Below are 27941 nucleotides of genomic sequence, written 5' to 3' on the forward strand. Positions count from 1 at the left end.
GATGTGGTGGAGGCTGGTACAATTGCAACATTTAAGAGGCATTTGGATGGGTATATGAATAGGAAGGGTTTAGAGGGATATGGGCCGTGTGCTGGCAGGTGGGACTAGATTGGGTTGGAATATCTAGTCGTCATGGACGGGTTGGACCGAAAGGTCAGTTTCCGTGTTGTACATCTCTATGACTTCCTCTGGCAGCTCATTCCACACACGCACCATCCTCTGTGTGAAAAAGTTGCCGCTAAGGTCCCTTTTATATCTTTCCCCTTAAAATCTGAAATAAAAACAGAAAATGCTTGGAGAAATTCAGCAGGTCTGGCAGCAACTGCAGAGAGAGAAAAACAATGTTTCAAAGTCCAGTGACTCCTCTTCAGAACTGAAAGGTGTTAGGAAATGGTGTATTTTATGCTTTTGACAGAGGGAGTGAAGGGAACATCGTGCAAAAGACAAAGGGGTTGCTGGTTAGTGAGAGAGAAATTAGAGATACAAAGTGGATACAAATGCACTGGAATGGTTTCTCTCAGCTGAAAGCAAAGTGAACAAGGTGAACCTTTTTGGCGGGGGGTGGTAGAAGAGGGAAAGAAGAATGTAAGTAAATGGTCAACAAATGTTATTTGGTCAGAAGTTGTGGAATTCAGTGCTAGAAGCTGTAAGGTACTTAAGTGCAAATGAGATGACGTTCCTCAAGTGTGTGTTGTGCTTTGGAATGCTGCAGCAGGCACAGGATAGAAATGTTTCCCTGAGAGCACGTGGTTGACGGAAACAGCAAGCGACTGGCAGGTCCGGGTCAGTCCTGCAGACAGTGGAGGGTTCTACCAAACAGTCACCCAGTCTGTGTTTGGTCTCACCAGCGTAAAGGAGACTGTGTTGTGAGCAGCGGATACAGTCGATCAGATTGAAAGACGTACACGTAAACCTTCTCCAGGCAATCTCACTCTGTTCAGAGGAAGGGTCACTCGACCTGAAATATTAACTCTGATTTCTCTGGAAGGTTTTGTTTTGGCGGGGGGTGGGGTGGGGGAGCAGCGGTTTTGGACGTTGAGGAGGTAAATGAGTAATTGTTACACCTTCTGCAATTGCATAGGGCACTTCCTGTGAATGAATAATTTTATCAAATGTCCCAGGTTGATTTAGTGGGAAGATGCACAGGTTAGGGTGGGGGACACTCTGACAGAGCCTTGGCTGGCCCAGAAGATCTGGAGTCAGTGTGTTGGTGAGCCCTGGCTGAAGAATTTATTTTCACTGCGGCTCAATCCACCTCCTCCACCGGATGTAAAAAATCGCCATGCCCACTACTTCGAAGAAGAGTGGGGGAGCTCGGTCTCTGGTCTGCTGGTCAATATTTATCTCTCAAAGAACGTCACAAATAAAAACACTTCATTACCACTTCATCCCTGTCTGTGGGAGCTTGAAAGCAGTTTCATGACAAGTAAGGTAAAAACAATGACTGCAGATGCTGGAAACCAGATTCTGGATCAGTGGTGCTGGAAGAGCACAGCAGTTCAGGCAGCATCCGAGGACAGGTAAAATCGACGTTTCGGGCAAAAGACCTTCATCAGGAATAAAGTAATATAAGTCGTTCATTCAAAACTGAATAATAGAGGCCATTTAGGCAATTATGGCTGTGCTAGTTTTTTTGGGTAGATGTAACAGAATAGTTCAACTTCTTCTGGCTCTCTTTAAACCTGCTCTCACCCCTCCATCCCCCAACCTCATCCTAGTGACAATCTTTTTAAGAGTAATGCAATTACAAAGATACAACCACAGTACAGCTCCCATCCGCGGGGAATTGTTCTGCCTTTGCATTGCAGCCTGAATCCGGAGTCCAAGCCGTCGAGTGAGATTAAAAAGAACTGCGGATGCTGGAAGTCAGAAACTAAAACTGAAATTAGTGGAAAAGCTCAGCAGGTCTGGCAGCATCTGTGATGAGAAATCCGAGTTAGCGTTTTGGGGTCAAGTGACCCTTCCTCAGAACGGAGTGAGATTCCCTGGAGAAGCTGGTTTAACCTCACTTTGTTTTGTGATTAGTTCAGGTTGAAAATGAAACTTGTCCAGGTTAGGATTGAGGTCAAAGCTGAGAGTGCAGTTACAGTGGGCCCAGTGTATTCACACAGTGACACCGCAATGCCTGCTATGCGCAAAATGTAATTGTTTTCTGTTTGTTAATGAGAAATGGTCCTGCGTTTATTACCCATCCCTAACTGAGTGTCTTGTGCGGTCATTTCAAAAATCAGTTAAGAGTTAACCACATTGCTGAGGGTCTGGAGTCAAATGTAGGCCAGACCGGGTAACGATGGCCGATTTCCTTCCCTGAGCGTGATTAGATTTGATTAGATTCCTAGTATGGAAACAGGCCCTTTGGCCCAACAAGTCCGCACCAAATCTTTGAAGAGTAACCCACTGAGACCTATTCCCTTGCCCTATATATATCCCTGACTAATGCACCTCACACTGTGGGCAATTTAGCATGGCCAATTCACCTAACCTGCACGTCTTTGGACTGTGGGAGGAAACCGGAGCACCTGGAGGAAACCCACGCAGACACGGGGAGAACGTGCAAACTCCACCCAGACAGTTGTCTGAGGCGGGAATCGAACCCAGGTCTCTGGCACTGTGAGGCAGCAGTGCTAACCACTGAGCCACCGTGCCATCTCTGCTATTGTGATAAACATTCATTTTAATCACATGAGTGATTCAAATGCATGTTTATGACAATATTAGTGGTTACATGGCCACTATGAAACAAGCTTTTAATTCTAGATTGATACTGATTTCAAATTTCACCAATTGCTTTGGGATTGCAACTTGTGTCCCCAGAACATTACGATAAAGACAAAAGATTGCAAATGCTGGAAATCTGAAACAAACACAGGGACTCCTGGAGGAACTCAGCAGGTCTGGCAGCAGCTGTAGAGAGAGAAACCAAGGTAACATTTGCAATCCAGTCTGACTCCTCATCTCCATTATGTCTGTTTCTCTCTACAGATGTAGCTGCAGAAAGGGTGTGGGAGAGTCTAGGGACAGAGGGCATCCTTTCAGAATAAAGTGTTGCAAATTTAAAATACAGCTGAGGTGGAACTTCATCTCTCAGGTTGTGAATCAGGAAATTTTCATCCGCTAGAGAAGAATTGAAGGTTGTGGGGACAAGATAGGAAGTTGGAGTTGAGGATTATTGATCAGTCGTGATAGAATTGAATGGCAGAGTGGACTCGAATTGAATGACTGATATCAACTCCTGCATCTTTCGGTCTTATGCTGCTAGATCTACTGGCTATCCACATGATTTTCTGTGTCTATTCCCCAGAACTTTAGCCAAGACGCCACTCTGTCTCCCCAAGTATCATTGCTCACTGTTTGTTGCTCCCACACTCTGCTTAGCCTGTCCTTTATGTAAGGTTAGGCTGGTGATTTTGTGTTCAGTTACTGTGCTGGAATTAAAGCTGTACCTGTTTAAATGTACTCTTGTTCCTCCCCTTTACAGTAACTAGCTTCATGGGAAGAATCCATTTACTAAGTTGAGCTTGCTAAGTTTGGCAGAATTCCTGAGGTTAAAATCCACTGCCTGGCAGGTGAAATTTGGGGATCCTTTGTATAACTATCAAATGGACAGATAACGTGTACTGTTCTGATGTTTGTTGAAGCCTTGAAGGAAAAAAAACCCCCAAAAACATAGGAAATTGGGGCAGGAGTAGATCTTTTGAGCTCGCTGCACCATTCAATACATTTTATTTATTTTAATGTATTTCCATTCCCTTGTAATGTTAGATTCTATGGGTACAATCAGTCATTAGGTTGTAATCACCTTCCCTTAGTGTCGTAGCTAAAGCTGCTAGTCAGACGCAGTCGATTAGAATTCTCTTTGTTCCTGTTCTGTTGTTGGGAAGTTTCTGTCTTGCAATAAAAGCCCCACCTCTTTCAGCGGAAAGTGATCCTCGCAAAACATTTGCCTTTTGTTGTCTCTGACCATCGTCTTTACGCTTTGAAACTATAGAACAATAGATTCTCGTGAGTCTCAAGAGTTCAGGTGTCTCTCAGTGTGACCATAATGTGCTTGGCTTTTACCTTGTTTCTGGGAAGTTCCCCAATGGTTATAAAAAAGCAATGCACATACCATGCAGCTTTATAAAACCCTTAGAATTATCTCATTTGGATTTGTATATCTTGAGCTGCAGGGATTAAGAAACCTTTGTGTTTTAGTATTCATCCACTAACAAGACAACAATTCTAAAAGCAAAATGGAAGGAAAGTGCTGCTAATACTTTGCTCATTTCAGATCTCCATGATGTGGAGGTCCCAGTGTTGGACTGGGGTGGGCAGAGTCCAACAATCTTATTCAAAAGCATGAGCTTTCGGAGCACTGATCCTTCTTCAGGTGAAGTCATGTGACTTTAGACTTTATTTCAGATTTCCAGCATCCACAGTGTTTTGCTTTTCTCTGAGGATGGTGGTGGGGGGTTGCTTTTTGGACTGGAGGCCTGTGACCAATGGTGTGCCACAAGGATCAGGGTTGGGTCCACTGTTTGTTACTTATACAAGCCATTTGGATCAGAATTTAGGCATGGTTAGTAATCTGAAGATGACACCAAAATATGTGGTGCCGTGGACAGTGAAGAAGATTATCTCCGAATACAGCAGAACCTTGATTAGATGGGCCAATGGGCTGAACACTAGTAGATGGAGTTTAATTTAGATTCGATTTGGTAAGGCAAATCAGGGCAGGACTTATACAGTTAATGGTAGAGTCCTGGGGAGTGTTAATCGACTAGGAGAAAGTATGGACAGCAGATGCTGAAGATCAGAGTCAAAAAGTGTTGCGCTGGAAAAGCACAGTTGGTTAGGCAGCATCTGAGGAGCATGAGAACTGACATTTCGTGCATAGGCGTTTCGTCAGGAATTCCTGATAAAGGGTTCATGCCCAAAACGCCGACTCTCCTCCTCAGATGCTGCCTTACCTGCTGTGCATTTCCAGTGCTACACTGTTTGACTCCTGAGGAGTGTTGCTGAACAAAGAGACCTAGGAGTGCAAGTACATATTCCTTGAAGGTGGAGTCACAGTTAGACAGGATAGTGAATGTGTTTAGCATTCTTGCCCTTATTGGTCAGTGCATTGAATATAGAAGTTGGAATGTCATGTTGCGGCTGTACAGGACTTTGGTGGGGCCATCTTTTGGAATACAGCGTGCAATTCTGATCTCCCTTTGAAAGGAAGGATGTTGTTAAACTTGAGAGGGTGAAGAAAAGATTGACAAGGATGATGCTGGGGTTGGAGGGTTTGAGCTAGAGAGAGAGGCTGGATAGGCTGTGGCATTACCCCTGGAGTGTCAGAGGCTGAGGGATGATCTTATAGAGTTTTATAAAATTATAAGGGGTATGAATAGGGTGCATAGGAAAGGTCTTTTCCCTGGATTGGGGGAGTCCAGAACTAGAGGGCATAAGAGAGAGGAAAGATTTTTTAAAAAGGACCTGAGGGCTAACACTTTCACACAGAGAGGATGGCACATGTGGAATTTATCTACCAGAGGAGTGGTGGAGGCTGGTACAGTTACAGCATTTAAAAGGCATGTGGATGGGTATGTGAATAGGAAGGGTTTAGAGGGATATGTGCCAAATGCTGGCAAATGGGACTGGGTTAACTTAGGATATCTGGTTTGCATGGATGAATCAGACTGAAGGGTCTGTTTCTGTGCTGTATGACTATATTCTGAGGTTGTGACTGGCTTGGTCAGTATTGGTTACTCGTTCCCAAGTGCCCTTGACAAGGTGGTAATGAGTCAATTTTCTTGAGCCATTGCCGTTTTGGTACAATTGAGAGGCTTACTTGGCCAATTGAGAGTGCAGGGACATTACTGTTGGTCTAGAATCATGTAGGCTAGACCAGGTGAATGTCCTTCTCCTAAGAGACGTTAGTGAATCAGATACATTTTTACAAGAATCGATTATACATTCATGGCAGTATGATGAGACCTAATTCCATATTTATCAATTTGGAAGTTGAAATAGTACCTATAGCCATGATGGGATTTGAACCTGTATCTCCATAGACTGGGTCTTTGGATGACTAGTCCAGTGACCATACCATCTCCGCAGCTGGGGCTGCGATAATTGGCTCCAAACATTTTCCTTTGTGCTCGGTATGATTCGATCTCTGAAGGGCAGGAATTGAGAGTCAGCTGATTTGGGAGTGTGGTTCGCCAATAGAGGTGTGTAAGAAAGGCAGAGTGTTCACTGTCCTTTATTTGGAGCCACTTGGTTTGGTGGATACAGTAGGAATTGGCATTACTTTCCCTGAGGCCTGTATTCTGGTGATTAACGGAAAGTGTAAATGATACAGTTTGTGTTGAACAGCTCCCTCCCGTTTCCAGGAGTATGTAACAGTGCAACCTTGCACGTCACTGAGCACAGGTTTATAATATCCATTGTGTACCATGAGATGTGCCATTGTTAACCAGGGCAGTTAACAACTGGTCATACCGGTGTCTAGGTAGATATTGGAGAACAAAGGTGCTCTGATTGTTGTAGTTTTAGTTTCTGATTGTCAGAGCAGTCTGTGATGTTAACCCTGTAGGATTAGCTCGTGCAGGTGTAGAATGGGCAGTGCTATCTTGCTGTTTCTAAAATAGATTCCTGTTTCTCCCTGAAGTGTGTCTTCTGTTATATGACGCCAGAGCTTTCCAGTCCCCAACCTGAGTGACCATTGTCCATGTGTGATCTCCAGCAGTGATTGGTTTAACTGGTTGCTTGTAGAGGGATTCCTGAAGAAGGGCTTATGCCCGAAACGTCGATTCTCCTGTTCCCTGGATGCTGCCTGACCTGCTGCGCTTTTCCAGCAACACATTTTCAGCAGCTGCTTGCAGAGGGATCCAAACCAACCCTAATCCTGTCTTTACTCTGTGCTCACGCATATGTTCCTTTCGCCCAAGATTACACCAAACCAGTCCCCAGAGGTGACCCCGTGCATGAATTGCAGAAAACCTGACAGGAAATATAGAGGTCAAATGGCATTCCGACATTTATTGCTAAAGGAATACGGACAGGGCTTGGGTTGTAAACAGTGTCTGTTCAGTCAGTTTGTACAAAAGTTAAAACAAAATGCAAAATTGTTCATAAGTACAGGAGATGTTTGTGTGTTGGGTCTTTTAACAATACAGGAGAAAGTGAGGTCTGCAGATGCTGGAGATCAGAGCTGAAAATGTGTTGCTGGAAAAGCGCAGCAGGTCAGGCAGCATCCAGGGAACAGGAGAATCGATGTTTCGGGCATAAGCCCTTCTTCAAAGGGCTTATGCCCGAAACGTCGATTCTCCTGTTCCCTGGATGCTGCCTGACCTGCTGCGCTTTTCCAGCAACACATTTTCAGCTCTTTTAACAATACACCCCTGTATGGGATTGCGTTTGTAAATTGAGGACTGTAGAGTATGAGAGTAAGGAAGTGTTGCTGCAACTCGACAAGGCATTACTGCGACCACACCTGGAATTTTGTGTTCAAATTTTAGTCCCCCTTACTTGAGGAGGGGTGTGGTTGTATTGGAGGCAGTTCAGAAAAGGTTCACTAGATCTTGAAAGGGTGTTTGTGATGTATATGAGTAAGGGTTTGTCTTATGAAGAGAGATTGAGCAGTTGGGCCTATACTCTCTAGAATTTAGAACAGGTGAGAGGAGATCTAATTGAGGTATATAAGATGCTAAATGGATTGACAACGTAGACATGGAAAGGATGCTTCCTGATGTGGGCAAATCCAGAATGAGAGGTTGTAGTCTTAAATAAGGGGTGTTAGATTTAAAACAGAGAACAGGAGGAATTACTACTTTGAAAGGTACATGAATCTGTGGAATTGAGTAAATTTAAGGAGGGGTGAGACATTTTTCATGTTAAAGGTGTTAGGGAAGTGGACTTGAAGCTAAGATAAGATTAACCATGATTGTATTAAATGGTGGATCAGGCTTGAGGGGCTGAATGGCCTATTCCTGCTGGTTCTTGTGTTTTTAACTTGCACTGTCAGTGCTACATCATGTGATATACTCACAACACTCTCCTTTTGCCTTGAGAATTGGCTTCAAACACCAACCTTCAGCTCCTACATGAGGCTGACACTGCAGTGTAGTGATCAGGGAGTGCTGTTGACTCAATGTGTGGGCGGCACGGTGGCGCAGTGGTTAGCACTGCTGCCTCACAGCGCCAGAGACCTGGGTTCAATTCCCGCCTCAGGCGACTAACTGTGTGGAGTTTGCACGTTCTCCCTGTGTTGGCGTGGGTTTCCTCCGGGTGCTCCGGTTTTCTCCCACAGTCCAAAGATGTGCGGGTCAGGTGAATTGGCCATGCTAAATTGCCTATAGTGTTAGGTAAAGGGTAAATTTAGAGGTATGGGTGGTTTGCGCTTCAGCGGGTCGGTGTGGACTTGTTGGGCCGAAGGGCCTGTTTCCACACTGTAAGTAATCTAATCTAATTTTGGGTGAGATATTTTAACCAAGTCTGCTTGCTCAGCTGGAGGTACAAGATCGCATTCTGCTGTGGAGGGTAGACGAGCCTGTTTTCCCTCGTTCATGTGTCTTGGGCAATATTCATCTGGAGCAGGTTAACTTGTCATTCATTTTCTGTTTGTGCCAATAAATCTGTGCACGTTCATTTGAACAAATTATACTGAAGAAAGCCTCTGCACTACAGTTGTATAGTCCGTTTTTTTTTAAACGTGGATTGGATCTTGAAAGGATGTTTGTGATGTATATGAATAAGGTGTGTGGATGATGTCACATGTTTACACATTTACAGGGCCCTATTCTCTCTCAACAGAATGTTCTGCACCTCTTGTCAACCGAACAAAAGCATGGGGGTCAGCCATTTGCCATGGCAATGCCTTCACCAATATCTGCCGCCCAGTTCTCATCCAGTATAAACTGCTGTTCCCTTTGAAATTTGGTATTCTTGTGATCATGTCCTGATGACTGCAAGATAAAAATCTTTGGCAACATATGCGTTCCTCTCAGCAATACTCCTGTCCCTTATACAACTGGGATTGGTTTTGCTCATGGTAATCTCCTCTGGTTGAGGAAGCAGTTGGTACTGATTTCGGTCTAAGGATATTGGAGAACCCAGTGCCACCTTTTTATTAAGGTAGCAACAACTTGCATTGTTGTGGTGCCTTTAACAGAGAGAGACGCCCAAACATTTCTCTGCAAGTGCGTTATTGAACAAAGTTAGACGTTAAGCCATATCAGGTGTTAGTACATGTGACCAAAAGCATGTATTTTAAGCAGCGTCTTAACGGGAGGAGAGGAGGATAGAAATGGAGGCCATCTTGTTTGCCGCTTCGCTGATGGAGGCACTGATTTCTTTCCAGTCGTTGGGAAACTGTTGACATTCCACATGTGTATACCATAGGTGGTTGCCTTGGTTACAGTTTCTCACGAGGGAAGTTTCATCATTGGAAGGTGGCTAAGTTTGTTTGGGTTTGTATGAGTCACATGATACACAAAGTGATTCAATTTGGAAGGTCGAATTTGAATGCAGAATACAGGGTTAAAGGCAGGATTCTTGGCAGTGTGGAGGAACAGCAGGACCTTGGGGTCCACATCCATAGATCTCTCAACGTTGCCAGCCTAGTTGATAGGGTTAAGAAGATTCCCTACAGTGTGGAAACAGGCCCTGCGGCCCAACAAGTCCAGACCAATCCTCTGAAGAGTAACCCACCCAGACCTATTCCTTGCTGACTAATGCACCTAATACTATGGGCAATCCTAAATGGCCAATTCACCTGACGTGCACATTTTGGAATGTGGGAGGAAACTGGAGCACCTGGAGGAAACCCACGCAGACGCTGGGAGAATGTGCAAACTCCATACAGACAGTCGCCCGAGGCTGGAACTGAACCCGCCTTCCTGGTGCTGTGAGGCAGTTGTGTTGGCTTTCATTGGCAGGGGGATTGAGTTTAAGAGCTACGAGGTTATGCTCCAGCTCTATAAAGCCCTGGTTAGACCACACTTGGAATATTGTGTTCAGTTCTAGTCACGTCATTATAAGAAAGATGTGGAAGCTTTAGAGAGGGTGCAGAGGAGATTTACCAGGATGCTGCCTGGGCTGGAGGGCACATCTTATGAAGAAAAGTTGAAGGAGCTAGGGCTTTTCTCATTGGAGTGAAGAAGGATGAGAGGTGACTTGAGAGAGGTGTGCAAGATGATGAGAGGCATAGATGGTGAATAGTCAGAGACTTTTTCCCAGGGGTGGAAATATCTATCACAAGAGGGCATAATTTGAAGGTGTATGGAGGAACATTTAGGGGAGATGTCAGCAGTAGGTTCTTTAAGCAGAGAGTGGTGGGTGCTTGGAATGCACTGCGGCAGTAATAGTAGAGTCCAATACATCAGGGACATTTAGGCGACTCTTGGATAGGCACACAGTACAATGAAGAGTATGTAGGTTAGTCTGATCTTAGAGTAGGATAAAAGGTCGGGCACAGCATGAAGGGCCGACTATACCCCAACTTGTGCTTCCATTAAACAATGGCCGTCAGCCCCACAGCCATTGCATACAACTGGGAGAGTTCATTACCTTCCGGAGCTCTTGTAAATCTCCTGGCATCCGGTTGGGTTGGGGATGTCAGGGTAACATTCCTTCTCTGTTGCGTGGATGTGCAGCTCCTGGGAAACTCCCCATCCGTTGCTCCTCATGCTGATACGTGGCTTGCATCTGTAGGAACTGCCACTGCACGTAGGCTTCAAGATGTGCACAGCGGCAGAGAAAATTACAGCAGCCTTTGGTCAGGGATCCTGCTGAAAAGTTGTGGTCATCCTGCCTACAGCTATTGTGTCAACAGGCAGGAGGCTGGAAGAACACAGTAAGCCAGGCAACATCAGGTCCTAAAGAAGGGTTACACCCGAAACGCGACGACTTCACCTCCTGAGGAGCTTCCAGTATTTGCTTTCACTTCATATTTACAATGGTAAGAATGGGTGTTCGTGTTTAAGATTAGTACACCATCTGTCCTGTCCACCATCTACAAGGCACACTCCCTACTTGCCTGGATGAGTGCAGCTTCAACAGCATTCAAGAAGGTTTGTAGCTCAGGTTGAGGTTTAGGGTGTAGGTTTGCTCGCTGAGCTGTAGATTTGATATCCAGACGTTTCATTACCTGGCTAGGTAACATCATCAGTGGCGACCTCCAAGTGAAGCGAAACTGTTGTCTCCTGATTTCTATTTATATGTTTGTCCTGGATGGGGTTCCTGGGGTTTGTGGTGATGTCATTTCCTGCTCATTTTCTGAGGGGTTAATAGATGGTATCTAGATCTACGTGTTTGTTCATGGCGTTGTGGTTGGAGTGCCAGGCCTCTAGGAATTCTCTGGCATGTCTTTGCTTAGCCTGTCCCAGGATAGATGTGTTGTCCCAGTCGAAATGGTGGTCTTTTTCATCCGTGTGTAGGGCTACGAGGGAGAGAGGGTCGTGTCTTTTTGTGGCTAGCTGGTGTTCGTGTATCCTGGTGGCTAACTTTCTTCCTGTTTGTCCTACGTAGTGTTTGTGGCAGTCCTTGCATGGAATTTTGTAGATGACCTTGGTTTTGTCCATGGTTTGTACTGAGTCTTTTAAGTTTGTTAGTAGGCTGGGACAACACATCTATCCTGGGACAGGCTAAGCAAAGACATGCCAGAGAATTACTAGAGGCCTGGCACTCCAACCACAACGCCATAAACAAACACATAGATCTAGATACCATCTATCAACCCCTCAGAAAGCGAACAGGAAATGACAACACCACAAACCCCAGGAACCCCATCCAGGACAAACATATAAATAGAAATCAGGAGACAACAGCTTCGCTTCAGTTGAAGGTCGCCACTGATGATGTTACCTAGCCAGGTAATGAAACGTCTAGATATCAAACCTACAGCTCAGCGAGCAAACCTACACCCAAGGCATTCAAGAAGTTTAACACCATCCAGGACAAAGCAGCCTGCCTGACTGGCACCACATGCACTCCCTCCAATACTAATACACAATGGCAGCAGTATGTACCATCAACCAAGGCTCCTTTTGAGAGCAAACCTGTGACCTCTGGCAACTGGATGGACAAAACCAGCAAACTAATGGGAACACCACCTTCTGCATATTCCCCTCCAAGTCACTCATCATCCTGACATGGAAATATATCACCATCCCTTCAGTTTTCACTGGGTCAGCACTGTGGGTGTCTTACATTGGCTCATGAAGGCAGCTCATCACCACCTTCTCAAAGCCAATTAGGGATGTGCAACAAATATTACTTCAGCTAGCGATGCCCGTATCATGTGAATCAATAAAAATGCACAGGCTTTAGAGGTGTTTCTGAGGTCAACAAACAACAATTTTCTTCCTTTAAGGATTTGGCTTGCTCCTGAATTTTGTTTACTTTTATTGTCCGAATCACCTCCAGCACCGATTTAAATGTCAAGCCAAAACCTCCGGTTGCTTTAACAATACGGACTCATTACAGAAGAGAGTAAACTCTTGACTTTTAACCTAACTGAAAGAAGAATTGAAAATGCTGGAAGCACACTTGGAGCTGATTGGTCTGACTCATTGGAACAAGTACAGGATTTCTCCTGCTGTGATGACCTCCATCTTTCACCCCCAAAGGAGTGTTTTGGTCATTCTCTCTTTAGAATGCCTCCTGCCACAACCATAGTTCATCCATGGTCTTTCCTTGTTCTCTGGTGCACACTATCTCATCAACATTGTGTGTTGACGGTGGACTGAGCCTGATTGCATTGGGCTCTAACACATAGACCCCCATCATGCCTACGGTGTTGCCAGGTCTCTCATGTTGGGCTATGGGGAGAATGCAGGTAAGTGGAGTTGATATGCCCATCAGCCATGATTAAATGTTGAAGTGGACTTGATGGGCCGAATGGCCTTACTTCCACTCCTCTGTCTTATGGTCATTCAGCAGCTGGTCTTGATGAGCCCTAATCCCCTCCAATTAATCACAAAGTGAGACCAGTCAAACATAGCCAAAGCTTTTGGTTTTGGAGTGGTACAAATTCTGTTCGAGAACCACTGATTCTATCGAGCTAAGTGGCCGCTGCCTGAGGCTGGATCACATCTGTCCGTAACCCCGCTGACCCCACTCGAACGAAACTGTGTCCATCTCTGTGACTTCATTCCTCCCCACCATCCTGGTGAGACTTCACCCCTCCTCACTTTGTCGGTTACAGAAACCCTGTTACGCCCCTCGCTGCCTTACAATGAGCAGCCTTTAACAATCTAGAACACTAGCCTTAGAATTTACTCCTGAAACCATCTTCACATCTTTTTTTAAAAGCAGCCTGCCTCTCTGAATGATACATCTCCTGATTTTGTGGCTGTAGTTTTTTTTTTGATCTCCTGTGAAACACTTCAGGAGACATTCCTGTGTCCAAGTGAAAATCATTCTCCATTGAGCCCAATCCTTTGGAGGGGTTAAAGAATCGCAGAAATGTTCTGGCACAACAAGAGGCCAATCAGCCCGTCGTCCCTGCGCTGACTCTTCGAATGAGCATCGTTACTCAGTGACAAACTCTGGCTTTTCCCTTTTGATGTAACTTTTCATTTGAAAATACAGCATTAGTTTAAAAATTGTGTTTGTACTCCATGCAGTCAGTAAACTGCTTCATTTAGCAATTGCTTCTATTATTATTTAGCTGAAATAAGACTTTTGTTTCAACGTGAATTCCTCAAGATATCAGATGTTGGAATTAGTGTTGAGAAGTGAGTAGTGGTACTGGAAAATGGAGCGAGCCGAGCAATACTGTCTTCTGTGTCAGATTAAATATCGTGGGTTGCAAGCACTAGTTAGTCATGACTTAGCTCAAAGAATTTTGGCCAGGCCACCATTACAAATTGATCTTTTGGCTTTTCCAGTCTGTCCTTGTCGTGAGCTGTTGAGTGTTGACCTTGAGCTACTGGATCAGTCGAAATAAGATCAAAGAGCAATCTTTTTTCTGTTGATTTATTTAGACGTTAGTTTGGTAGTCACATGTAGTGTGAGCTCTAGGTTCTGGTTCATTGTTGCACCACACGTCTGAGCATCAACAGCAGTGTCACTACAGGAGCTAAAGCAATTCCTTGGGAACTTTCAGTGGAGGTTTGTCATCAACATAGTGTTTGTTCCCTGCTGTGTCGATTGCCCTTGGGGGTGGGGGAGGGAAGGGGTGTTGTACATGCTGCTCAGATTATATCCCCAGCAACAAACTCCAAGTCTACATGTAAAGATAGCAGAATTAACCCACTGGTCACATGGTTACCCCTTTCCTTTTGCCTATAAAATGATAAAACTAATCTTTTCCTTGATACTCTCTCACACGGTTGCTGAATACCACTGCATGGCACAGTGGCTCAGTGGTTAGCACAGCTCCCTCAGCAACAGGGACCCGGGTTTGAATCCAGCCTCAGGCGACTCTCTGTGTGGACTTTGCACATTCTCTCCGTGTCTGTGTGGGTTTCCTCCAGGGTGCTCTGGTTTCCTCCCACAGTCCAAAGATGTACAGGTTAGGTGGATTGGCCATGGTAAATTGTTCATAGTGTTCAGGGATGTGTAGGTTAGGTGCATTAGTCAGGGGTAAATTTAGGGTAATCGGGTAGGGGAATGGATCTGAGTGGGATAATCTTTGGAGGGTCACTGTGGACTTGTTAGACTGAAAGGCCTGTTTCCACACTGTAGGGATCCTATGATTCTGTGCACTGGAAAACCTAAAGAAAATTTCTGTCTTGGGAGACAACCACATCTAAAAATTGGGGTCATGGGATTTCAAAGGCAGGATCTGTGATCTGGGAAATCCATTCTGGTTGTCCCCTCACTCTTGTTAAATATAATCGGTGTGGGTTGTGTTGGATACTGGTGTTGAATGTACCTCTGTTTCCTGTTAATGAGCTGGTGTGTTCACAGTGACACCTGCTCGTAGCAGTAACATGGGCCAAGACAAGCGAGTAAATTACATTTACATTGTACCCATGGGGATGAACTGAAGAGCATTGCAGCCAACAAGTTAGTATTTTCATTGTCGACATTTGGATGCTGCTGTTATGTTGGTGCAGTCAAGTTGTGAACACAGCCCAGGCCATCACAGAAGCCAACCTCCCATCCATGGACTTTGTTTACACTTCTGGTTGCCGTGGAAAGGCTGCCAACATTATCAAAGACCTCTCCCTCCTTGGTTATAATCTCTTCCAACCTCTTCCATCAGGCAGATGATACAAAAGCATAAACACACACCAACAGATTTAAGTACAGCTTCTTCCCCACTGCTATTAGACTGCTGAATGGACCCCTCAAATTTCAAATCTAATGTTGATTTTGTTTTTTGTGCACCGTCTTTGCACTTCTGGCTCTGTTCAATTACTCTCTGATCTTTGTATACTTTGCCTGTACTACACGCAAAACAAAACCTTTCATTGTACCTCGGTATGTGTAACACCAATAAATCAAATCGGATCAAAAGTCAGCAGCTGTTTGTACACAGGGTGTTAGAAACAGGAGGTTAAGAATACCTTCCAGTCACCTTGTCATTTGGTGGCTGTGTTGTCGGCCATCAATATCCTTCACTATGGACTTCCATCCTTTAACCTTGCCACCTTTGTGTATCTCCTTCTTGCTTTAAGCCTCACCTCAAAGTAACCCAAAGCTTTGACTATGCTTTTGGTTGCCTCTCTGAACATCTCAAATTATGTTTGATCTGATTTCTGACTGTGTCTTAGAATGTCGTTCTTAATCAGAGCAGCTGGAATGTTTTTGTGCAGCCGTTTCTCCTTGTTCTCCTTGTCCAAGGGACTTCAGCCCCGTTGTTGTGAGTTCTGTTTGTTGTACAGCAGGAAGAGACCATCTGCTGGTGATCTGGGTGACTAGAGGGTCAGGTAGGATGTTCACGATAGACATTGATCGGGGCTTTCGGGCTTTGTTTTCCTTTTTTTGGATATGTCCAGCCTATAGGTTATTTCTGAGTTCTCTGATTTTCAGTGCCAACCTCCTGCTTTGCTTAAAGTAAGGTTAAACTTTTTTTATTGTAGCTTTCATTTTACAATTTGTCTCAATAATCTGGCCTCTTGAACTTGTTTGATTTTAATTGAGTGTTGTGTCATCAGATGGAACTGGAACTGGAATGCCCAGGAACTGGAATAAACCTACTTCTTTGATAAAGCCTGTCCTTGTGGCTTGGGGTTGAGTTGTATTTGATAAAGCTCCCATGGAACGCATTGGGATGACTTACTAGGCTAAAGGTGCTACATAAATGCAATTGTTGAAACATACAGAGAGATGTTTATAGGGCATCTGAACAGAGAAACTGAAATCGGTGACCTGCATGGTCTACTACAGCCTACTTATAAAAAATATTCTGCATCAAATTAATTAACTTTAGATGGATGTTATGTTAGTAAGCAATGCTTAGGCAAAGTGTCGAATGGTTATAACATGACAGCATTGCCTTAAAAATAATAACGTAGATAAAGTGCAGTAAACTTTAACTTGGCACTCGGGGAGAATGTTTATTTAAAACTAGTGTAAATATTTCTTCACTTCAACCTAATTTGGCTGTTTCATGAATTTCAAACTTGTAGCAAACACGCTTTTGTGATTTTTTTTTTTAGAATCCTAACAGTGTGGAAACAGGCCCTTCGGCCCAACAAATCCACACCGACCCTCTGAAGACTAACTCACCCAGATCCATTCCCCTCCCCTATTACTCTATATTTACCATAACTAACCTGCACAACCGTGAACATCATAGGCAGTTTAGCATAGCCAAATCACCTAACCTGCACATCTTTGGACCGTGGGAGAAAACCGGAGTAGCCAAAGGAAACCCATGCAGACACTGGGAGAATGTGCAAACTCCACACAGACGGTAGCCCGAAGCTGGAATCAAACCTGGGCCCCTGAGGCAGCAGTGCTAACCATTGAGCCACCGTGCCGCCCTTTCTGTCACTGTCTCTGCAAGGTGTTATGGTGTGAGCAAATTTTAACATGACTCAATAACTAACCTGCTCGGAGATATTACTTACAGATCTTTGAGCCAGGTGGGACTTAAACCTGGGTCTCGTGGCTGAGAACCTTTTTTAGTTATTTATGATCTATTTTGTCTATTGAGGTTGATGCTTGTCACCTGCACTTTGGTCTTCCCCCGGGTGTTTGAACAGATGTGGAAACACAGCAGGTGGGGCTAAGAACAAAGCCCTTTCTCTGGACATATTAGGTCATGAAAACACTATGTTCTGCATCGTGGGTTAGCTTTCTGCATGAGGGGCTGGTTTCCTCTGCTGTGGAACTATTTAACACCTTCTTGTGCGCTTGCGACCAATGGGTTTATTTCAAATTGATTTACAGCAGAATTAAAATGGTGCACAAACCAACTTTCTGCAAATACGTTAACCTCTGAAGTACCGGAAGGGATTAAAGTTTGCAATTGGGGCTGTATTCATTGGAATTTAGAAGAATGTGGGGGCATCTTACGGAAGCATATAAAGTTATGAAGGGGATAGATGAGATAGAAGCAGGGAGGTTGTTTCCACTGGTGGGTAAAACTAGAATTAGGGGACATAGCCTCAAAATAAGGGGGAACAGATTTAGGACTGAGTTGAGGAGGAACTTTTTCACCTAAAGGGTTGTGAATCTGTGGAATTCCCTGTCCAGTGAAGGAGTTGAGGCTACCTCGTCGAATGTTTTTAAGGCAAAGATAGATTTTGAACAGTAAAGCCCTTGAGGGTTATGGTGAGAGGGCAGGTAGGGGGAAGCAGAGACCACAGAAAGATCAGCCATGATGTTGTTGAATGGCAGAGCAGGCTCGAGGGGTCAGACGGGCCTACTCCTGCTCCTAGTTGTTAAGTTCACCCTGAAAAAGTGTGACCTCTAACTTTATTCAAATAATATAAGGGACTGATGGCTTTTCTTGCCCATTGAAGGGGACAAAAATAACAAAGACCCGGATCACACTTTATTGGGACCATAAATCAAACTGGCGTTTGATCCAAATGTGACCTATTGTGAAAGTGCAAGAAGGTCAGCCCAGATGCATTTTGGGCATTGTAGAGGCGTTTGATAAACCATCCCAGAGGGAAAACCAGTTTTAAAAATCCGTAATCTTTGGAAATGAATGTACTGGTCGTACTGGAGCACTGTGCTGAGGTTGTACTGTGTGTGTGCGTGTGTGTGTGTGTGTATATATATATATATATATATATATACAGTTTCCCCTTCTGCACATTTCACTTTATCTCCCGTCTGGAATATGTTTTTCCTTTGGTCATGAGAAGTTACAAAGCATCATAGGTTCCCTACAGTGTGGAAACAGACCCTTTGGTCCAATTAGTCCACGTTGACCCTCCACAGACTATCCCACCCGGACCTATTACCCTGCATTTACCCCTGACTAATGCACCTAACCTACACATTCCTGAGCACTGTGTGTAATTTAGCGTGTTCAGTTCCCCTGATCTGCACATCTTTGGGCTGTGGGAGGAAACCGGAACACCCGGAGGAAACCCACGCAGACACTGGGAGAATGTGCAAACTCCACACAGACAGTTGCCTGAGGCTGGAATTGAACCTGGGACCCTGGTGCTGTGAGGCAGCCACCGTGCCTCCCCACATTGTGTTGCTCCAGTGCTTTGAGATTCGCAGCAGGATAAACCTGGGTGGTAATCAGGGCTCTCCCCATTGTTGAGGAATATCTTTAGTGTTCTGCATGTAGGCAGGCCTGAACATTCAGCTCAATGACCTTCAGGATGGTTAAGGCAGAAGGGGAGATCCTGGAGCCTATTCTGGCCAGAATGGAGACTGGACCCTGTGCTGCCAATATCACAGTGGCCCTCGCTTTCTGACCAGCCCAGTAACTAATCAAGGAGCCCGGGTGAATGCAAGTTTTGTTCCACAGCAATGGGCAGGGATGGTAGAAGCTCTGATTTTCTATCCATCGCAGGGCTGACCAGCAATCTCCTTCCATCTGAGGGATTTGCAAATTGACGTTCAACCTGTTTGGTTGGGTTCTGAACACACATTCCTTACCCGTCACCACCTGGAGTGGGATTCAGACCTGTACCTTCAGGCTCAGAGCCAGGGACACTACCCATTTTGCCCTCCCTTTCCCAACCCAGCGAAGTAAACTCTTGTAGTTTGGTATTAATTTAGGGCAAAGAATGAACTAATCCTGATTCTAGTCAGCCTGACCCGGCAAGAAATGTCAAAATAGGACTTTGACTATTCTCCTTGTATTTGGAAAGATCAGGAAATGAGTTCACTTGTTTTAGGGAAACTGTTCATTTAAGATTGGTTTAACTCACTTGATTGTGTTGCTTGAACCCAGTAGACATGGTGACCCAAACATCATGATTTCTATGGTGTTCACCCTCTGCATTAGGGTCCTCATTACTGTCTAATACTGCCTTGCCCTACCCAAAATCACAATTAATTATGGGGAGTACTTGTTGCATTCTTCACATTTTTCTAGAGAGAGAGAGAGAGAGAGAGGTCAGTCTATATATTTCCAGATGTGTAGCTTGCATCCTTGTGTCACTCCAATTCTCTGACTTTTTGCACACTCCTGATTTTAATCACAATCCCATCATTGCCTGTGCCATCAGCTCCCTCAGCCTCAAACTTTGGAATGTCCTCCCTAGACACCCCTTTGTCTCTATACCCCCTCTTTCTCCAGACACTTTGTAAAACCTACTGCTTCCTTTCCCTGACATCTAATGTATCAGTACCTTATTTAGTCTCGGAACCTTCTTGTGGAGTGCTTTGGGACTTTACAGCAATAAAAGAGCTATACAAATGCAAGTTGTCTGGAAGACCGACTTTGTAGGGGTCCACAAGTGTTTCATAGTGGAAGTACATCGGGGAGAAACCCGATGCCAACATTTTAAGAGTATCCGTCATAAGGGCGGCACAGTAGCTCAGTGGTTAGTACTGCTGCCTCACAGCACCAGGGACCTGGGTTTGATTCCTACCACAGGTGACTGTCTCTGTGTGGAGTTTGCATATTCTCCCTGCGTCTGCATGGGTTTCCTCCGGGTGCTCCGGTTTCCTCCCACAATCCAAAGATGTGCAGGTTAGGGTGGATTGGCCGTGCTAAATTGCCCATAGCGATAGGTGCATTAGTCAGGGGTAAATGTAGGGGAATGGGTCGAGGTGGGTTACTCTTCAGAGGGTTGGTGTGGACTTGTTGGGCCGAAGGGCCTGTTTTTCATACTGTAGGGAATCTAATCTATGTTATAAACGTGATGTTTCAACTCTATGGAAATGTTTGATATTGATCACTGATGTGAGGAGATTCCTAATGGGGTGGAGTTTAGGCTATGGTACTCTTTCTATTAGCCAGTTGCCAGAAAGGAAGGTTTCTCTTTTTGCTGTGAACTCAAATCGTAAACATCTGCATATGTGATATAGTCATGGACATGCAGGGAAACAGACCCTTCGGTCCAACTCGTCCATGCTGACCAGATATTCTACCTAATCTTGTCTCAGTTGCCAGCACTTGGCCCGTATCCCTCCAAACCCTTCCTATTCATATACCATCCAGGTGACTTTTAAATGCTGTAATTGTACCAGCCTCCTCCACTTCCTCTGGCAGCTCATTTCCATACACACAACACCCTCTGCATGGAAAAGTTGCCCCTAGGTCCCTTTTAAATCTTTCCCATCTGACCTTTCAACCTATGCCCTCTAGTTTTGGATTCCCCTACCCTGGGGGAAAACACCTTGGCTATTCACCCTATCCATGACCCTCATGATTTTATAAACCTCTATAAGGTCACCCCTCAACAACTTGTTGTGAAAAAGAATTCCACAGATTCACAACTCTCTGAAAGAAGAAATTCCTCCTCATCTCTCTCTTAAATGTGCGACTCTTTACTCCCCCAACCACCAACTGGTAGTAGCAGCAGTGGGCAACATCTCTAAGGCACACTGCAGTAACTCCACTAGATTTCTTTGACAGTATCTTCCAAAAAACAAATCCTCTATCATCTACAAGGGCAGGAACAGCAGCAGATGTACCACCCACCTACACGCTCCCCTCTGTATCAGACACCATCCTGACTTGGAAATATATCTCTGTTCTTTCCTATTTCTGAGCCAAAGTCCTGGAACTCCACCTTTCACAGCTTTGTCCATGTCACTATATCCCAAGGGCTGCAGTAGTTCCTGATGGAATATTGCTGCCAACACCTTGAGGGTAGTTTAGGGTCAGACATCATGTGAACAGTCAAACAAAAAAAGACAAAAATTGACACTGCGCCAAAGGAGGAGAGATCGGAACAGGTTCCCAATAGCTCCTTCAGAGGAATGGTTGTAAGTATTGTGTGTAAAGGTCTTCTGTCTCTATCTTAGTTGGGGACCACTTGAAGCATGGCATGCTGATGATAACATGCTACTGTTTGGAACTAGATAGCCTAGTACTAGCACAGACATTTGCTGGTCCTCTGAATGTGATGTTTGTATCTATTAGTGAGGGGCAAGACATGTCTGTCAGATCTTTCAATACCTGTTTCCAGTTTCTTGGCTGAGGGATAACAGGACTGCCACATGAGGTAAAGATATCTGGCTGTCGGTAAAGCTCACACCAAAGAAGACAAGGAAAGTGTGAATGAAGTATTTAACAAATTTGATTTTTCATTCGCCGGTAACAGTCACAACTTGATGTAACTGTTTTGCAACACTGTTGGGGAAAAACCTGTCATCACTTCCTCTGCCCCTTTGAAGTAACAGCTTTTTAGAAATAGTTTGGACACTGTGGTAGACCTGAAAATATTGTTGCGTATATTCGTGACGCTGAAATTCCTGCTGTAATCATGGACTAACCTGAACCTCTCCTGTCTGTTTTCTCCTAGGAACATGTGTGAAGTGTAGCAAAGCAGTTTATGGAGCACATCAGGCATGTCAAGCCATGGGGAACCTGTACCATGACTCCTGTTTCACCTGTAGTGCCTGCAGTAAGTGTCACCGTGCCAGGGGCATTCTGGGACTCAGCGTCAAGCAATGGGTACATGAACACACTCCCACATGAACAATGAGCAAGATTGGCTCTTCAGCCCTTTTGAGCCTGCCCCACCATTAGACAAGGTCTTGTAACCTCAATCCACATTTCCAATTGCCCTCTTGCTGAACATGAATCCATCCAACTTTGCCTTAACAAATACTCTGATGCTGCCTTGTCGAGGAAAGAGATTCAATGGCTAATGACCTTGAGAGAAAATAAAATCACCTCATCCCTATTTAAACAGATGACTCCGGATTTTTAAACAGTGACCCCTAGTTCTAGACTCCCACTAAAAAAGCCATTCTCTCCACATCCACCCTGCCAAGATCCATTGGGATTCATTCAATCAAGTCACCACTTACTCTTTTGAGCCGAGCCTGTCCAACCTTTCCTCATAATATGATCCTCTTTCTTCAGTCTGATCAGACGGGTATCAGTTTGATAAACTTCCTTTGAACTGCTTCCAGTGGTATCACATCCTTCCTCAAATAGGGAGACAAATCCTGTGCACTGTACTCTAGATGTGGTCTAGACGATGTCCTGTATAACTCAATCACGTGCTCCCTATTTTTTGTATTCTATCCCTCTCATCACAAGCACTGGCTTTTCTAGTTACTTGCTGAACCCTGTACACTAACCTTTCATGATTGAAGCACTCAAACACCCAGATCCCCCTGCATCTCTGGAGCCCCTCACCATTTAGATAATGTGCTTCTTTTTAATTCTTCCTGGCAAAATGGACAGTTTCACATTTTCCCACATTATACTCTGATTGTAATATTTTGTCCAGTCACTACACCCATCTTTAACATCCTTATGTCTTGAAATCCACAGCTTCCTTTCCTCAACTGCTCCTGCCGTTCCTTTATCCAAGTTAACGTATACACTCCAGGGATGAGTTGAGGGTCCAGCAATAATCCCTGTGGCATGTCACTTGTCACAATTTGCCAACTGGAAAGAGACCAATTTATGCCCACTCTCCATTATCTATCCGTGAATATATAGAATTTCCACACGGCCAGTATGTTTGGAGTTTGACCCAGCAGCAATTGCATTTTGCAGCGTCCTCTCAACTCATTTCACATTTGGATTCTACACGATGGTGTAATGGTAATATCAGTGTAAGTCTGAGCAAGAGGTAATGCTCTATGGAACATTGATTCGAATTGTCTCATGGCTGTCGAGGTTATAAACCGGTCAGCTGCTCTCTCTTGTTAGGGGTAGGGCACCAGGCTGACGGGCCGAATGGTCTGCTTCTACATGTTCACGTTGGTGATTAATTGGCAAAATTGACTAAAGGTGAATTTTTTTTTTTAAAAAAGTGCAAAGCAGTTTTTAAAGAATTTTAATCGAAAGCACTGTTCTTGGATCTTGATGGAGGCTTTTGGTGTAAAAGCTAAAGCTGGGTTTGAAATATTTGCTCATCTATCCCAAGATAGAAATCAAACCATTTTGGCGTTGACATTCTGACAGTTCCACTCATTATTTGACCAGGGTAAGGCCAACGTGCATTTTAACGGCAGCTGTTCCTTCCCGTCACATCTATGATGGGAATTGAACCGAAGTTGAGCTTAACAGCTATCAAATTCTTGAAGGAGGAAATGTTTTTGATGAAATATACGAGGGGAAACAGTTTCCTCAGGCAGGAAGGTCAGTAACCAGACGATTCTGAGGTAAAATGATTGGCCCAGTGACCAGAAGGGGAAGATGAAGAGATGTTTTGTAAATGTAGTGAGTTTTTAATGATCGGGAATTTGAATCCGCTGCTAGGCAGGCTCCCTTTAGTGCCTCTTGAACTCTTTGACCTTCTGTCCCGCAAAGACATTTACTAAATTTGCACTAAAAGATTTCTAGTTCAGGTTGTATTTGGTAGGTTGGAAATTGAGAATGGTGCACACTTACCACAGAGTTGGGTCAGGATTTAGGGGATCTCCAGTGCATAGAATTATAGACTACAGAAGAGGCCCTTCGGCCCATTGAATCTGTGCCATCAGCAGTATACTACTACCTACGCTAGTTCAGCTTTCCCATACTAGGCCCATAGCCTTGAACGTTATAGCACTTCAAGTACTTTGTAAAAGGATGTGAGGTTTCCTGCCTTAACCACCCTCCCAGGCAGTGCATTCCAGACCCCACCCCCTCCAACCATCCTCTGGCTGAAAACGTTTTACCACAAAACCATTCTAATTCATTCACGGGATGAGGGTGTCGCTGGCTAAACCAGCATTTATTGCCAGAGGGCAGTTAAGAGGCAACCACATTGCTGTGGGTCTGGAGTCACCTGTCAGCCAGACCAGGTAAGGATGGTAGATTCCTTCCCTAAAGGACATTTGTGAACCAGCTGGGTTTTTTCCAACAATCGACATGGTCATTAGACTCTGAATTCCAGATTTTTATTGAATTCAAATTCCACCATCTGTCGTGGCAGGATTTGAACCCAACTCCCCAGAACATTCCCTGGGTCTCTGGATTAACCGTTCAGCAATAATACCACCAGACCATTGTCTCCTGTATTTCACTTTAAAATTATGTCCTGTTATTATTGACCCTTCACTCAAAGGCAGTAGCTGCTTTCTATCCATCCTGTCCGTGCCCCTCGTAGTCTTATACATCTCAATCAAGACTCCCTCAACCTTCTCTAGATCAGTTTTTAACACTCCTCTTTTTGCTAAAATCATTTATTTAGGTGAAGAAACTCAGTGCATAGAAGCCTTGCAGTGTGGGAGCAGGCCATTTGGCCCATCGATTCCACACCAGCCCTCCAAAGAGCATCCCAGCTAGACCCATCCCATTGTTGTTTTTCCCATGGCCAATCCACCAAACCTGCACATCTTTGGACAGTGGGAGGAAACTGGAGCACCCGGAGAAAACCCACGCAGACGTGGAGGGGAGGAATGTGCAAACTCCACACAGACAGTTGCCTGAGGGTGGAATCGAACCTGGGTCCCTGGCACTGAGAGTGCTAACCACTGAGCCACAGATAATGTTGTGGAGAATGTGAGCTGGTGGAGGCAGTATGGGAATGTTGATTTAGGTTTTCTTATTCTTTCTTGGGATGTGTGTCATGGTAACGCCACCATCTATTCCCCATCTCTAATTGCCCCTTGAACTGAGTGACTTCCTCTGCTATTTGAGGGGGCAATTAAGAGTCGCTCTAACCCTAATCCATGTCACTGAGAGTCTGTGGTCACATGTAGGCCAGATTAGGTAAGGATGGCAAATTTCCTTCTGTAAAAGGACATCAGTGAACCAGTTTTTTTATAAAAATGACAAATGATGATAGTTACCTGTTGTTACTACTGACACTAAATTAAATTCCACTATGTTGTGATTTGAATCTGTGTCCATATGACATTAACCACAGTCTCTGGATGCCTAGTCCACTGACATTACTGCCATGGCACCTCCAACACCATGCCCCCACCTCAAATATAAAAGATAGTCAGAATGACGCTCCTTAAAATGTAATGCAAATAATTTCAGAACATTGCACAAGGAAGAGACCAGAATCACTGCCCCATGAGAGACTTCGAAAGATTGAGGCATTTTTAGTAAGATGGATCCACAATGTCACCAGCCGATACAAAGCAAACAGGACATTGGACTAAAACCCAGATCAGGAAACTCATACAGAGCAAGTCATGTTCTGGTTGAGCCACATGTGACCAGAACGAACCAAGAAGACATGAGGGAGCAATTTAATCATTGTAGACAATGTGGAAAAAGGCCACATGGTCATCAGAAAACTTAGAAAAACGTACTGATCGTAGAATGTAGAACATAGAACAGTGCAGCACAGTACAGACCCTTCAGCCCTCGATGTTGTGCCGACCTTTTATCCTACTCTGAGATCAGACTAACCTACATACCCTTTATTTTACTATCGTCCATTGCCTAGCCAAAAGTCACTTAAATGTCCCTAATGTATCTGATTATATTACCACCGTTGGCAGCGCATTCCACGTACCTACCTCTCTCTGTGTACAGAACCTATCTCTGACATCTCCCCTAAACCTGTCATCTTTGAAAGGAAGTGATTTTAGTGAAATGCAGGGTGGCAGTCATTGATAGGTCGAAGATAGACTAATTTACTTGTTTGTTAATTATATTTATTTGCGTGCAATGGTTGGCATTAACTAGAGGTGCACTTTTGTACTTATTTATGGAAACAGACTGAAATTGTTGGGTAAAGAGGTGTATACTTGTGATTGCATCTCTGTAAATAAGTGTGTAAAGATTGGCTTCGATTCTATCCTTCGTTGTCTGGCTGTTTGGATTATAACTGATTTAGAACATTGCTTGAACCAAACTTTGTGCCAAAGAGGTACAGGTTTAAATTGATAAAACATCACATTTCAGAAAGGTGCAGTTTATTTGTGCAATAGTCACTGTAAGATGCGCTTTCCGGGTAAAGAGGTAGAATGTGAAATTACAAATGTTTGAGATGCAGTGAGGTAATGTGATGGTGGGAGGGAAAGAAGTTTAGAGTCAGGATGAGCTAAAATAGACCGGTGACCTTCTGGGTCTGTCTTTGTTTTTGGAATGTGATTGCTATCTGGGTGGGGCAGCTGCTTCTGTTTGGAACATTGCGAGAGCTGCAGATTTTTTTTTGGAGTTTGCTCAGTTATTTTTTTCTCTGAAACACTCCAAACATGCAGCTATTCCCCCAAGAGCAGTGGAGTTCTATTTATAAAAGTTCCTATTTAACACAAGGTCTTTGTGCAGCAGCAGAGGGGTTTGCTGTACTGAAGGATGTGGTTTGAAAGGAAAGTCAGTGGCTTTGGCCGTTAGGACTCTGTTTGCCTGTGATCCACTTTTGAGAGGCGATGGTAACCCGTTGACTGGGTCTGAGATGTCTTGGTCATCTGCAGCCAAGCTATCTCTTAGCGTTCTGTTCAAATTTCAATACAAACTCCACTCCATTACTGGAAAGGCAAAATTTCACTTGAGTGAGCTCAATCGGAAAGTACCATGAAACACACTTCATAATAGAGAAGCAATGGAGAATACATTTTTAATTGGTAGGGTACCTACTCAGAAAAAGGATATGATTGAATAGAAATGGGTCAGAGAAGATTTAGTCAAATAATTCCTGTGATCAATAAAAGAAAGGTTGGAGCTTTCATTCCTGCATCAAACGTTTCTTTTGAAAGCAGGTTGGGTCTTTACACATTGGGGTTGGGATGAATGAGGGGTGAACTTACTGAAACATCTAAGAGATTCATAGAGGTGTACAGCATGGAAACAGATCCTTTGTTCCAACTTGTCCATGCTGACCAGTCATCTTTAAACTGATGTAGTCCCATTTGTCAGTATTTGGCCCATATCCCTATATACCCATCCAGTTGCCTTTGAAATGTGTAGTTGTACCAGCCTCCACCACTTTGACAGCTTATTCCATACACACCACCCTTTTTGTGAAAAAGCTGCCTCTTAGGTCCTTTTTAAATCTTTCCCTCTCACCGTAAATCTATGCTGTCTAGTTTTGGACTTTGCTATCTGGTGATAAGACCTTGTCTGTTTACCTTATCTGTACCCCTCATGATTTTATAAACCTCTATAAGGTTCCCCTCTCAGCCTCCAACACTCCAGCAAAAATCGCCCCAACCTATTCAGCCTCTCCTTATCACTGAAACCCTCCAGCTCTGGCAACACATTTGTAAATCTTTTCTGAACCCTTTCAAGTTTCAAAACACCTTTCCTACAGTCGGGAGAAAAGATCCTAAGGGGGACTTGATAGGGTGGATGTTCTGAAAATGGTTCCTCCTCAGAAATCTAGGAGGTATGGTTTAATGAGGGGTTCGTTTTAAGACTGAGATGACGATGTTTCTTTCTCTGAGCATACGGAATCGTCTTCTTTGAATTTGTTCAGGGCTGAGTTAGATTCCCTAATTGACAAGGGAGTTAAGAGTTATGGGGAGTGAGGACAGTTGCCCAATGGTGGAATCGAACCTGGGTCCCTGGTGCTGTGAGGCAG

General features: G+C 44.3%; 1 protein-coding gene across 2 annotated transcripts in view; it reads left to right on the plus strand.

Moving 5' to 3' along the window:
- The window catches only part of LOC122564533 (LIM domain-containing protein 1-like), a 50291-nt gene that overhangs the window by 5719 nt on the left and 16631 nt on the right, over positions 1–27941 (plus strand). Inside the window, exons 1-2 of one of the 2 annotated variants that reach the window (XM_043719584.1) lie at positions 12443–12606; positions 21816–21917. In XM_043719584.1, coding sequence (XP_043575519.1) covers positions 21872–21917 — 46 coding nt within the window. In that variant the 5' untranslated portion in view covers positions 12443–12606; positions 21816–21871. Of the gene's footprint in view, positions 1–12442; positions 12607–21815; positions 21918–27941 lie in introns of those variants that run through there. The other variant, XM_043719583.1, reaches the window with a different exon arrangement.

The sequence above is a fragment of the Chiloscyllium plagiosum genome, chromosome 29, assembly GCF_004010195.1.
Source record: "Chiloscyllium plagiosum isolate BGI_BamShark_2017 chromosome 29, ASM401019v2, whole genome shotgun sequence".
In the NCBI taxonomy this organism is placed as follows: Eukaryota; Metazoa; Chordata; class Chondrichthyes; order Orectolobiformes; family Hemiscylliidae; genus Chiloscyllium; species Chiloscyllium plagiosum.